The 14,770-nt window shown below is 35.4% G+C and overlaps 1 protein-coding gene and 1 pseudogene across 1 annotated transcript; both read right to left on the reverse strand.

The window, feature by feature from the left end:
- Positions 1–5,555: 5,555 nt before the first annotated feature.
- On the reverse strand, positions 5,556–6,020 carry LOC148690692 (uncharacterized). Its single transcript, XM_088684986.1, has 2 exons — positions 5,829–6,020; positions 5,556–5,705 (listed from the first exon to the last, which is right to left on the reverse strand). The coding sequence occupies exons 1-2, from the start codon at positions 6,018–6,020 to the stop codon at positions 5,556–5,558; spliced, it is 342 nt and encodes a 113-aa protein (XP_088541112.1).
- A 7,001-nt stretch (positions 6,021–13,021) lies between these two features.
- Positions 13,022–14,188, reverse strand: LOC137723044 (putative 2-oxoglutarate-dependent dioxygenase AOP1; annotated as a pseudogene).
- Between the last annotated feature and the right edge of the window lie 582 nt (positions 14,189–14,770).

Genomic DNA, 14,770 nt, shown 5'->3' on the forward strand with positions numbered 1-14,770 from the left:
TGCCGAGCTCGGCCGAGGAGTAAAATTTGTTGATGTTGCATTGAGCGCGATGCTGACTTCTTAATCTTGCAACTGCGATAGAGAAAGGAACACGTCTCGGCCTTTGGGTTCTCGAGTCTGAAGACAAAATTGTTAGTTCTGCGAAGTTCACAAATCGTCGGTGCCGGGTTCGGTCAAGGTAATTATATTCGTAAGAGTATAAGCACGTCGAACCAACTCCAAATTATACGGACACAGGTACTCAAAAAAGATTTATGTCTTGATGGTAAATGTGGTTCGGCCGTCAGAATGCCGAACTCTGAAACTCACTTGTGAGTATCCAATTATAAGATCACTCAGCGTTCAAATGTGTCGAATGTAGTAACTTGTAACACCTTATTTCGCTGAGAAGGCTAATAAGATGACCTCCGTTGATAAGGATTCAAAAACCCTTCTCGATCGAGACTTCGATAGGTAACCAGTCGGCCTCGACGCAATGCTGTTTATCCAAACTGAAGGTGTTCACCAGTTGCCTTCACAGTGCTGTTTATCCAAACTGAAGATGTGTTGGCGGAAAAAGAAAATAAAAAATCTCAAGATGTTTGAGAGGTTTGCGTAGGGCAGTTGTGTGTTGAATTGGAGGGGGCTTGAATGATGCACTATGCTCTCTATTTATAGCAACAAACCCTCCTTACAATCGAGTTAAAACCGTATTCGGATTAGGACTTCTTATTTTGATCCAACCTTATCTCGACCAATCCTACTTCTATTAGGATTTTGAACTCACCCCATTTTTAGGCCGTATTCATTTCCGGCCAAGAATCCTCATTGCATTAGGACCCCTTATCACACTAGGACTTCGACCCATCAGCTCTTATCCAAATCACTCATTCTTACAATAAGACTCGACCGCCCCAACTGAGCGGCTTAGGACCACCAGACAACCCATAGTACATTTAAAAAACTTTGGGCCGAACATAAACCTACGCTCGGCCCAATAATATTATTTTGGGCCCAAACACATTTAGATAAATAAGCGGTTATAGGTATAACCGTTTACCTGTGAAATTTAAATGGACAGTTATGGGTATTACCCGCGGTTATAAACAGGTACCCATTTAACCGTTTATTTTAACATACGTAAAACTTAAAAATAAATAAATAAATAAATAAAAATATATATAGTTTCTAACTAGGTTTAGTATCTCGAGATATATTTGGTTATAAAGGGCCATATATATACATATATATACACACACACGCACACACAGAGATTGGTTAAGGGGAGGGATCCTTATTTTTCAAACAAAATGGGACACGCACCTCACCGTTGGATTTAACTTTAATGAAATTGTGTGGTTGAGATCGTGTGGCCTGTGTTTTAATCACAACCACACAATTTCATTAAAACCAATCTAACGGTGGGGAGCGTGTCCTCATTTTTTTTGAAAAAATAGGGATCCCTCCCCTTAAGCAATCTATCTATATATATATATATATATATATATATATATATATATATGCCTCACTTGAGAGAAAAATATAATTGATAGAACGGGTTAATGTTTAATATATGTGATTGAATGTGCTAAAGCATTAGAGTGTTTGACAGTTTTGTTTTGGAGTCTTTTGAAGCCTTGACCAATTCAAGATAATGATTACCTTGAGCATTGAGAAACATGTTACTATCATATGATGCATACCTATATATATATATTTAATTGGCCTCGAGTTTTCAATAAATATTTGACCCCAAAATTAGAAATCGATTAAATGGCTTGGATCGATGAACATATGTTTCTAAGTAAAAATCCAAATATTTATCATATTAGCTTATTAGCATACTGATGTGTACTTACATATATATATATATATATATATGTATACAAGAATATTAATTAACCTACAACCATGCACGATTCTTGTAATAGATTGACCATCAAATAATTGGGAGACATCGTATATATTCATAAATAATATTGCCGTTAATATAAAAATACATGTTAAATGTACTTATAACGGTATTTAATAGTTAGAAGAAAAAAAAAGAAAATTATGACAAATTTCTTTTTAATTTTCAAGTTGTTAAAAAAATTATGACAAATTTCTTTTTAATTTTCAACGGTATTTAATACTTATAACGGTAATTGTCAAGTTGTTTGACATGTGTCCATGTGTTTTGTAGTTGATTGATAATTAGCGGTGTTAAGGTCTATATTAGATGTAAAAGGTTTTTTAAAAATAGGACTGACCATAAGGCATCGAAGAACACGAACTAAGGTCATCTCCAACTGAAGGGTTCAGAGGGTCAGATGGGCGAAAATATCCCGAAAATAGTCTCCAACCGAGGGCTAGGCCAGAAGACTGTGGAATCTGAGAGGGCCCCACGGAATCGAAGAGGGCTAGAGGGCTGGAGGACTGGCCAAAAAATTCAGTTTTCCTGTCGGTTATAACCGACAAGAATACGTTTATATTATTTAATATAAATAATCGACAAGAATGCTTAAGAAAAAAAATTCAAATGCAACGGCTAGCTGACGTCAACTAGCCGTTGCATTTGAATTTTTTTTTTTTTTTTATAGTTTTATTATTATTTTTTATTTACAAAATTTTTCCTATAATTTCTATTTTTAATATTTTTTTTAAATTCTATTTTTTTCCTATAACTTTTATTTTACAAAATTTGTTTCATTTTTTTTTAAATTCCATTTTTTCCTATAACTTCTATTTCACAAAATTGCTTTATTTTATTTTAAATTCTATTTTTATCCTATAACTTCTATTTCACAAAATTTGTTTCATATTTTTTTTAAATTATATTTTTTTCCTATAACTTCCTAAGCCATTATACAACATTAAATTAAATTAAGTAACATGAAACAACATTAAACAATATGAAATAATATTAAATAACCTTAACCAACATACAAATTATACAACATAAAAAAAACATTTAACAACATGAAACTTAAACAACATTTTGAAAAACATTTAACAACATAAAACTTAAACGCCTACTCCAGGCTTTTTTTGACCCAAAGACGTGCAACAAGATCATGTTGTAGGTACTTGTTTGTGGCACGAGAACGTATCATTCTATAGCGCCTCATGTACTCATTTATAGAGATACTACCAGTTCTTGGATTGAAAAGCAAATTAGGCACATCATATATTTTTGCACGAGCCCTTTTTGACCTATTTGGATCTTCTTGGTCGTCATCGGACTCTTTATCAATATACCTATCTCGCTCATCCTCCACTATCATATTGTGTAATATAATGCAAGACATCATGATGGAGTCCAAATTTTCTCGACTCCACCCTCTTGCCAGTTCGCTAATAATCTTCCACCGTGCTTATAGAATACCGAAAGCTCTCTCAACATCTTTCCGGTATGCCTCTTGGTGTAAGGTAAACAACTTTTCTGCGTCATTCCTAGGGTTTAGAATTGCTTGGACAAGTGTCGCCCACTTTGGGTAGATGTCATCTGCCAAGTAATTGTTGGAAGTATGCCCACAAAGCCACTCATTTGATGTAATAGCTTTTTGGAATACTTATTGTGTTAAACTTTTATATGTTTAATAGAGGGCAAAGCTTATTGTTAATCACTATTTATAGTATCTTGTGTTTAAGTAATAAGGGAATCCAAGGAATGTATTTGATCTAAGAGACAAGTGATTTAAGTTAGTTAAATTAACGGGACCTTTCTCTTATGTTCATTCCTAAAACGTTCCTAGCCATAGGATTGCCAATTGGGCATTGACAATCCGCTAAGGTTAGTATGTGTTATGTCGACTCAAGCGTGAGTATGAACTAGTCTCAAGTCATTTGGTGTTGGACACTAAGGCAAACACATAGGTGCTCGAAAGAGTAATCGAGTACACTGAACAACGATCAAACGAGAGTTCGAACATACATGTCATGTGAGAACTCAATAGTTGCAATATGCAAAGTAGTCCTTTGACCTGAGGCATCATTGATGTCTAATGGTTAGGTCCTTGATCTTTGATTATGTCAACGGCATTCCATTGGAGTGTCCACGGCATTGTTGGGGTCAAGCTATCTAGTCATGTAGGCATATGAATGCACAACAAGGGATCTCTAACCTTCCATGGTGGAAGGAGAATACTCTAAGATATGATTCGAGAGTCTTTGGCCAAAGCATATGAATATGACTAAGGAAGTTTGTTCCAAATCTTATTCAATTGAATCATATAGAGAAATATCACATTGGATAGTAGACATGAAACAAACTATCACTTAAACAATGTGATTAAGAGTATTGTATTAGAGAATGACCGTATTGCATTGTAGTTGTAACTGGATAGGTTCTCCAACCACTTCTACTTAGCTTGGGTAACCATGACATGCTGCTAGGTGTCACCCATGGTTTGTGGAAGCCCTAAAGATTAGCAAACACTAATTTTAAGGGAGAATTGAAATGTGGTTTCAATTCACAATCGATCGTTAAGAGTAACATCGCCCACTACCTCGCTAATTGGAACCTAATAGATTGTACACCGAGTAAGGATATAAGTGAAGAAATTATATGAAATGGATAAGCAATTAAATGGTTTAATTGAAGAATGGTCAAGATTAATTAAATAGTTAATTAATTATACGAAACGTTCGTATTGGGCGTTTAAGTTAGTTTTGGGCTTCGGGGCACAAAAACGTTTTGGTCCACAAGGCCCATTATGTTTAAGTTGTATGACAACTAAAACAAAATGGGCAATTAAGCCCAATAACAAATGGAGGCCGGCCATATCAAGGGTAGTGGGAACTTTTGCTTAATTGCAAGTTTGCCACTAACCTAAGAGATGAAGTATAAAGTCATCTTTATAGCTTTGTTTCTAATTAGGGTTTTCTAATTGAATTTGGGTGAAACATATTCTCTCATTTTCTACATAGAGGCCGGCCACTTAGGGGAGGAACATCTAGCAATCTTCTTCTTCCCTAAGTCATCCATTTCATCTTCACACTACATCTTTGGTGTGGAGACTTAGAGACACCAAACCTTTGGTGTTTTTGGAGAACAAATCCTCAAATCCTCAAAGAAGAAAAGGAGCACTAAAAGGGAGGAAATCACAAGGAAGATCCAAGGAGCAAGGAGGTGACTTGAAGGCCCTCCACTTGGGTGAATCCCTTGTGTAATCAAGGATGAGCTTCAAGGGTAAAGAATCTCTAAATTCTTATTCTCTTTAATATTGTTAAAGAGTCTTATGGTTCACCATATACTAGGCTTTGAAAGTCATGGGTTTTATGAATTGTTTTTGAATGCATGCCTACTTTAAAGTGTTATTAGTATGCCTATGTATTCAAATGTTCTTACATGTTCTTAGCTAGGACAAAATTTTTCCTTCAGTAATACCCCATATTGTATTGACAGTTATTGATGTAGTAGTGAAGTTGAGGTGTTTTACCTTCCGTCAAGTTATTGAAGAGGGGTGAACGCCCAAGAACTGTAATGTCATTTTGGATCCAGGGACTCCAAAGAAAGCATGTCAAATCCAAGTGTCATATAAGGCAACCGCCTCTAACACAATAGTTGGCTATCTCGACCTTCCGCTAAAGCCTCATTGCCATCTGATGGGACAATTCTTCCAATCCCAATGCATGCAGTCTAATGACCCTATCATGCTCGAAAACCCATGATCTTTAGCTTTGCGAATGAGCCGATTCAGATCTTCTTGATTTGGCTTGCGAAGGTACTCGTCTTTGTAAACCTGAACAATTGTGTCACAGAATTGTTGAAGAGTATCAAGGCATGTAGACTCAGACATACCATGGGTTTCATCCATCAAATCAGCTGGGGAGCCATAGGCCATCATTCGGAGTGCAACAGTAACCTTTTGATGAGGTGAGAAACCAGGGCGGCTTGCTCTGTCCCACTTCTGTCGAAAGTATAGATTAACTTGTTGGACATCACGAAGTAAACGCTCGAAGACATGACGCCTCATCCGGAAACGACGTCTGAAATCCTCTTCTATGTACACCGAGTTAAGGTTGAAGTAGTTGTTCATCATATTGGCATGCGACATAGCTCTGTTTCGTGGTTTGTAAGAGCGACCAACAATAGAGCCACCCCATTAAGGTTGTTCCTCAGTTAGCTGACACACCATGGTCGCAGCCATGGCTACTGCTATGTTTTGTTTGTTTCGCCTTACTTGAATTTCTTCATTAGACTCCTCATCTTCACGTCTCATTTGCGCCCATTTTTCTTGCAATTTGGAATTAGATGAGGACCCCCAATTGGAATCCGAAGAAGATCCAAAATAAACTTGAATTGAAAGAGATTGAATTCAAAGTTGTGTGAATTATAGCCCAATATCCACCCTATTTAGAAAAATTCAAATCCAACTCCTGCTGACGTCAGCATGATGTCAACTACCAACGGCTAGCTAACATCATGCTGACGTCACTTAGCCGTTGGATTTGAATTTAAGTTGTAGTTTTTAAATAATAAATTATGTTTGGCCCTCGGTTGGAGACGGTTTTTTGTGGTAGGGCTAAAACGAGCCATTTGGCCCTCTGGACCTCGGTTGGAGACGGAGGCAAATATGGCCATGTACTGTTCATTAAAATATTAATATCTTGGACAATCTTAGAGGGCCAGAGGGCTAAAACGAGCCCTCTGGCTAGCCCTCGGTTGGAGATGGCCTAAAGACCCAACCACTCTCTACAAACCCAGTCGGCAGCCGCAATATCCACCCTGCTTCTCCTCGCCACCACGCCTCTTATTCTCTCTCTCTTCCTTCCTCATCAAACTCCCGCATTATCTACTTATCATGGTCATTGTCGGGAAGAATACACACCAATCCCCAACGATTTAACAATTATTGTTCAACAAAATTGAACATGAGTCCATTGAATTTAATCGAATTGAACTAGAATCGACAAATCTTATCAGGATAAATCGGAGTCAACAAATTTAATCGCACACGAGTCAGACTAATCCAATGGAACCATACCTGGTCTTTTTCCAGTGATGAGGTTGGAGAAACAGTAGACAAAGAAGAAGCGTGCTACTAGGTTGGATTGTTGTGGTTGAGTTAGTGGGAGGTTTGGGTGTCTGTTATGTACTCCAGTTTTTCATTTCCTATATAAAATTATTGTAACCCTCTTTACTCTCTGTTTTTTTTTTTTTTTTTTTTTTTTTTTTTAAACAAGCGATGTTCTCTACATTAAAGGCTGGAAGGATGGGCTAAACCTGACAAGTAGCAACAATATGGTTCAAATTCACATTTGGCAAAAATCAAACTAAACACATCTTACTCATAAATGAAGAGAAATACTATTAGACCGTACTATTAAGTGGTTACTCTCTATTAATTAAGAAGACACGTGTCGAGCAACTAAAGAACTGACATGAAAGAGAGAACTAATTGGAAACATCAGACCCATGGTCTTCCTCATTTTGGTGCCCTTTTCAGAACTCCATTTTTCCATGGGAAGGAGAAAAAAAATTATATGGGAACTCGACTCTATAATTTACTTTTTGTCCCCATTTTATTATTATTTTCGTCCAAAAATATATATGTATATCACGTGATGAGAGCAATTTTAAAATTATAAACATGTAAAATTTTTGTGTTCAAATAGAAAAACTCTAAAATTTGAGGAATTCTTCTCAAACTCCTAGCACACCTATAGCATGTTTGGTGGCATGACTTGGATTGGCTTGGAAATTTGGCTAAGGTTGTGCTTCAAAAATCTTAATTACTTTGAATATGAATCCCAAATTCACATCCGATCCGTGATACACAAAACTCCACCGAACAACAAACAAAATTCCAATCCAAGTTAATTAGCCTCATGCTATGGAATTTGGCAAATCGAACAAGGCCATGTCACTTGACAACTCACTTGACGCATTGTTGCTTTATTTTTCAATTTTCATAATCCAATTTTGGCATGAATGATGCGTGGACCAAACATGTAGCTATCGTAAGTGGCACAAAAAGTATAAGTGGATGGTGATTGCGTGGTGGAACCAATTGACACTTTTTGTATGCTTGGGAGTTGTGGTGGTAATCGACATCCAAGGCACTAATTGGTGACTTTCGTTTGTTAATGGACACTTGTGATTGTGATTATCCTTAACCTATCCTCTGTTCCTATTCATCCAACATCAACCATGGATATACAATACTTAACATCCTACATAAATTTTGAAATTTGATCTCATTCAACGTTGATAAATAAGGAGGTAAGCACCGCCATCACTTGAGAGTGATAAGAAAAATACACCCACAAGATTTGGTGGAGGTGTCAAATGGGGAAGAGATTAATGGATGCCTTAAGTTAATATTGTGAGCGGTGTACTCAGTGCCTTTCTACAAATTTTGGTCACAAATCGCCTGGTTAGTGGAAATGTTACTTGTAAATTGTAACAGTCTCACCATTCCAGAATTCCACGAATTCCACCCATAAAAAATGGTGTCGGTAGTAATTGGATAACATAACCAGTCATCTACAACTACAAGATATTGAATCATAAAATTGAAGTAGCCAAAGGTAAAAAGCAAGCCCCATAGTTGTTGCGACAATGGTGAAACCCACATGCAAGTGCGAAAATGTTTTTATTACACGCCCCGTCCTTCTAAACCCATCCCCACCACACCCGACCCGAATCTGTGACATCGGCAACGGAAAAAGAATGGGAGAGAATGAGAGACGAACGTGGCGAGAGAAGGGAGATGAAGGGGTGTTTGGTTTTTTATTTTTGGAAATGGCTGCTCTGTCTATATGGTTGTGAGGTTCACCTAAACAACAATAAAATTTATGTTCATGTAATTACTAAATTACCTATATTAAAATAATAATTTTATAGAATTTTGGTTGACAATGATCTTATTAATATATAATTTAGATAAACTAAATAGTGAAACTTTCATACCAACTTCAATGGTCGAGTCAAACTAAAATTTAGGTTTTAAACCCACACAAACCATCTCCAAAGAATCATTGGGCTAAAAACAAGTTTTAGGATCAAACCTAAAATTTGAGCACATTTAGTCCAAAACACAAGCCGAACCTATTTTCCTAGTTCATCACTATGCGTGCACGTGCAAGAAAAAAATGCGCGTCGGCGCACTGATGCGCCCCACCTCCCACACGCGATAGAGTTGTAGCAGTGGAAAACACCACTGACAGCCTTGTTGGTCACCCAAATTCTCCCCCCAACGGTTATTTTTCATCCTTCAACTCACATGATTGGACTGTTGGTTGATCCAATGGTCCATATTTAAATCCTATTTTTTAAAACTTAATTTATAAATAAGTTAAATCTAACGACTGAGATTGAATATGATCAAATTTAAAGTTTCAAAATTAAATACAACGGCTAAAACAATTTAAAAATTTATTTAAATCAAAATTCACCCAAAAACTCTATAAATACATATGTATTCAGTGTTCTAAAAGTCCACGCCTAGTGTCGCCTAGGTCGCGTCAAAGTTACGACTCTCACTCAAATAGAAAATACATAACTTCTATTTTGCATCTTATTTGAATTTGATGTTCAAAATTTAACATCTCCCTTGAAAATGGTCTAATGTGGCACTTTGACATTTTTAAAGTTTTGTTATCCATCCGATATGTCAAAATTTGTTTTTTTGAACAAATGAAAATGGAAATGCAACGGAGATCAAATGGTAAACATAAAATTAAAAACTCATATTTCTTTTCTTTGCATTGGTAATGAAAGAAAATGAATTAAAAGGTATAAAAGTATTTAAACATAGGAGTTTTAATGAAACACTCCTTGTACTGTTCACTTTTAACGAAAAAACCACATTTTTACCTTTCCCTTGTACTATTTACTACACCTTTATTTGCCACTTTTCATTAAAATTAAAAAAAAATTGGACTTTTCGTTAGTTTTTCTTTTAAACATTGCATTAGTAATGAAAAGAAATTAAAAGGCAAGGTCTTAAACTAAAAGAAAAATCAATAAAATGTATTTAATAATTAGTTAATTTTTTTTATGCTACCGTCAAATTTGGCATCAAGAGGAAGAGATGACATTCCATGTCATGCCACACCAAATTTGGCTTCTCGGTTGGAAAACATTGCTACTGTCTTTTTCACCGTTATTGTTTATTTGGACATTTTGACATCTCCTTTAGAGATGCTCTTTAAACATGGGAGTTTTAACAAAACACTCCTGGTACTGTTCACTTTTAACGAAAAACCATATTTTTACCTTTCTCTGGTGCTACTTACTACACCTTTATTTGTCACTTTTCATTAAAACTAAATTTTTTTTAACTTTGCGTTAGTTTTTGTTTTAAACATTGCATTGGTAATGAAAAGAAATTAAAAGGCAAGGTCTTAAACTAATAAAAAAATCAATAAAATGTATTTAAAATTAGTTAAAATTTTTTGATGCTACTGTCAAATTTAGCCAAAAGAGGAAGAGATGACATTCTATATCATGCCACATCAAATTTGGCTTCTCAATTGGAAAATATTGCTACTATCTTTTTTAACCATTATTGTTTATTTGGACATTTTGACATCTCCTTTAGAGATGTTCTTATGTGACAATTTGACATTATGCAAAACTTCTTACTCTATCCGCTATGTCAGAATGTTCATTTTATATTATTTTCTTTTGTAATATTTAAGAGTTATTTACAAAGGACGGTGGATTTTTGTTTAGCGTCATTTAGTATGATGTATGTTCATCACCTTATTTATTACAATTAGATGAGTTTGAATTTTGAGATTCGTGTAGTGGATAGGAACAAATCTCAAAATTCAAATTTATCTAACAGTGATAAATATAGTTGTGAGCATACACCATACTAAATGGTGGTGAGCAAAAATGCAGTTGTGAAAAGTAACAAGTTAAAAAAAACAAAGTAGGTTGTATTTATTATGGGCTCTACCATTAATCAAATTAAAAATAATTTGTCATCAACCTCTTTTCCTGTCATTCTTACGGTTGGAAGCACCTCCTTCAATCCAAGTACGCATTTGACTCATCAGTTGGAGCCATTTTTGCTATTAAAAATATCTATTTTTGTCCATTGGTATTTTTTATATTTTCTTTGAAGATGCACTAAAACATCATTGAATCGTAGATAGTAGAACTAATCTTAGTACTTTGCCTTGAATAAAACTATCTTGGTACTTTATTCTACTATCGAAAGGGCGTTGAGGATTTGACATAACAACCACCACACTAACATAATTGTATACATCTGGGCACCGATGGCCTTTGATATTTTAAGGACACAAACAAAACAATAAAACAGTACCATAAGCGGAAGAAAAGAAAACATACTCTACATGTTTATTCCAAAAGAAATAAAAAAGAGAGATTTGGCTACAATACTACGAAGTACTTAGTATTATCATCAATATGATTGTTAGATATGCTTAATGATATTAAAAGAGCATATTTGGTCATCATATGACGATAGTGCTAAATAATTGTTACTACCGTAGTTAGTCTCAAAAGAAAGAAATCCATCAGAAATTTAAGAAACAAATATGAAAAATAGTAAAATAATCAAACTCCACAATATTCCTCGATGTTCCATAAACCTCCCTTCTTGTCGTTAAATGACTTGATATATGATAAGCAGATTTTAATATTATATATTTAACTCTATTCTTAGTATATTTTGGTTAATATTTTGAAAAAATTTTAATACTTTGAATTATATTTCTAATATAGGACTTTCGATTTCCTATGGAGCAAAACATAATCAAATGGACGAATTTTGGAGTAATTCTAGTTGGAGGACGTTCGTGAGTCACTTGGCTTGATCGTGTCAAAATATCAAAATTTTCCACCAAACGGTTATTTTCTAGCGATAAAATAAAGGAGCAATGCGCGGTGCTGGAATAGTGACGTTTTGGGCTTAACTTGCGTTTTTGGAGCCCAAGATGGCCTCAGATGGTTTCGTGGCCTTCTGGAGATGTGTTGAGAACGTCCTGATCTTTAAAACAAGCTATCTCGGGCCGATTTGGAGGAGATTTGAGGCTAAAACGTGACTGGACAATTTCTGTGCAGTTTAGCCTAACTTAATTAGGACTTTATGTTTTAATATATTTTATTATTAGTTAGCTTCCTAGTGGAAATAAGAGACTTGGTTCCTAGGGTTTGTGCGGCTGGGTTTGAGGGAGATATTTAAGGTTTTAGTCAGCCCTAGTTTGGGACTAGGTTTTCTTTTATGAAATTTTGGAGACAGAGAGTGATTGCTAGGGTTATTGAAGATTTTCTATTTTAAGGTGTTTTCATTTCTTTTATTCTCAATAATATTTTCTATGATTTCAATTATGACTATGCGTAACTAATTCCTTTTGCTAGGGTTAGGCCATGAACCTTAGCATAAATATGTAATTTTATTAATTTGCTTCTGAATGGATGCATGCTTGCTTTGAATTATTAATCACTGCGATTAAAACTATCTATATATTTTAATGAATGATCACCATTAGGGTATTTAGACAAGTTATTTGATGCAATTTCTATTGGAACATCACCCTGAAATTGAGGTGGGCTTCTTGTGATTAGTAACTGTAAGTTCACTTAAGGTGAACATCACGCTCTTAAGGGTTGCATAATTTTTCAAAGGGTTTTCACGAAGCTTAGTGAGTCTTGCATGTTTATATTTGATCTGAACATCAAAGACAGATTGTATGCTAGATATACGTTTTCGCTTGAATATCACAAGGAAAATATGCATTAGAAAAACCTAACCTTCAAAGTATGGATGTGGAAATTCATAAGTAATTGATAGAATTGTATAGGATTGTGACGGTGACGGCTAAACGCTAGTCTTTCCCTAAATTGATTTTAATTAAAAAACGTTTTTTTGTTTGCTGCTTTATTTTCTAACTTCTAGGTTTCTTTAATTGTTAATTCAATAATTTGAAACTCAAAAAAATCTCAAATCTTTGATAAAAATATGTTTTAATGGTTAATTAAGAGTTGATTTAATTACGAATTAGTCAAACAATCTTTGGGGACAGCGACCTTGCATGAGCAATTATACTACAATTACCTTGTATTCTTACAAGTATTTTAAGTGATTTTAACCCTACTTTTGCATGTGGTAAAAATCCTATCAATATACTCTAACTGATCAACTGGCCTGTAACGTGTAGGATGGTCTTCATACACAAACTCCTCGAGTGTGTGTGTTACTCCTAATTTTAAAGAGAATAATCCAAACGGGTATCTCACCTCATCATTTCCCCTCATGCTAACTCGATGTCTGCAAGATTTTATTCTGCCATTACTCCCGACCTAAGCCAACCAAAGATAATCAAGGCATGCAAAGTTTCTTTTGTTTCACATGCATATGGAGTGGTATTCTGTATTAAATATACTCATGTGAAGAAAGACTAATAGTGTTCGTGTGTCAATTCAAAAGTTGTGGTATACCTTAAACAAATCACCAGCTACGAACAGGAACCATGAAGGCAAAGGTGGATCAAACATTATCCACTCGTCGTCCTTTATGTTTATCTCCAGACCGCAGACATGATTTTGATATAGAATGGTGTTAAAATTCTTGTCTGTGTGACTTTCTAGACCCACATCGCTTCCAACTTTCTTGGGTTCTTTGTATTGTGCAAATTGGAAAATTGGAAAAGTCGATTGAATATGATCGTCATGGTACTTCTGCACACCATAATTTTCAAATACCATTTTTGTCACCACATGATCCAGTTCATAAACACTTTTGCATACGAATATGCACTCTCACTGGCAAAAAAATAACAAAATATTATTAGTTTGAAAGTGAACGTATGTGTGTGTGACGATAAGCATATGATTAAGATTACGAGAATTAGTTAAAAGCAGATAAAATTATATAGATATATACCTAAACTTCTCGTTTCCGTTAGGCCTAAATAGATGCGTGAATTTCTGGATTGCTTCTGTGTTTGGAGCATTCATAATTCCCAAGCATTCCTGGACGGGAGTATAACTGGAATGGCCAAAATACACATTTCCTTCGTATCGGTTTTTAGCCTTAACTTCGACAGGGAAATCAAACAAGTCCTTCAATGTATCAAAGATGGTGTTGTAAAGCTCCAAAGAAACTTTGTCGGGCATCGTTGTTACGAAACAGCCGTGCTCTTTGAGTGCCAGACAAACATCTTTGCGGACCGTGAGCCAAGAACTTGTCTTTGGCTTCCAGCAGTCCGCTTTGGAGAAATCTACCACTGGAAGTTTGGTCATTGTAGGGGTACTCAAGCAACTCATCATTTTCTTCTCAATAGCTAAAACGTTTTGAGGGCTCTAAGAAATAAGGATGAACTGGGAGATGTGTGGACATAAAAGAGGTTTTCCTTTCCTTTCCTTTTTAATTTCTTGTTTGACTTCTCTTTTGTATTGATTGGTGTTTGGTGAGTAGTTTAGAGCATCTCCACCGGTGTTGAGTTGCCCTTGCAATTGGAGAAAGTTGCCTTCCAACCCATCAATATCTGCTCCAGCAGTTGCAAGGATGAAGGGCAATTGATGCAAGGGTAGGTAGCATGGCAGCAGCCCTGCCAATTGCCCCTCCTACGTGATGACCAAATGAGCCAAATGGCTCCTTCATGATGAAATGGAACCATTGGATTTCTAACTGTTCTTCAATTTGGACGGTTGGTTTTTCAACGGGAAAAAAATTGTCCTTTTGTGGTCAGTTGCCACGTGGTAGAATCTTGACCCTTTAAAGGTTATAATTTTGAAAATCAACGGCTAAGATTACTCTAATGGTAAAAAATTCAAAAAATTACTAAAAAAATTCCTAAAAAATTATTATTTTTTCTATAAATA

Source organism: Pyrus communis, chromosome 15 (genome assembly GCF_041283825.1).
Source record: "Pyrus communis isolate YQ-2024b chromosome 15, ASM4128382v1, whole genome shotgun sequence".
NCBI classification, from domain to species: domain Eukaryota; kingdom Viridiplantae; phylum Streptophyta; class Magnoliopsida; order Rosales; family Rosaceae; genus Pyrus; species Pyrus communis.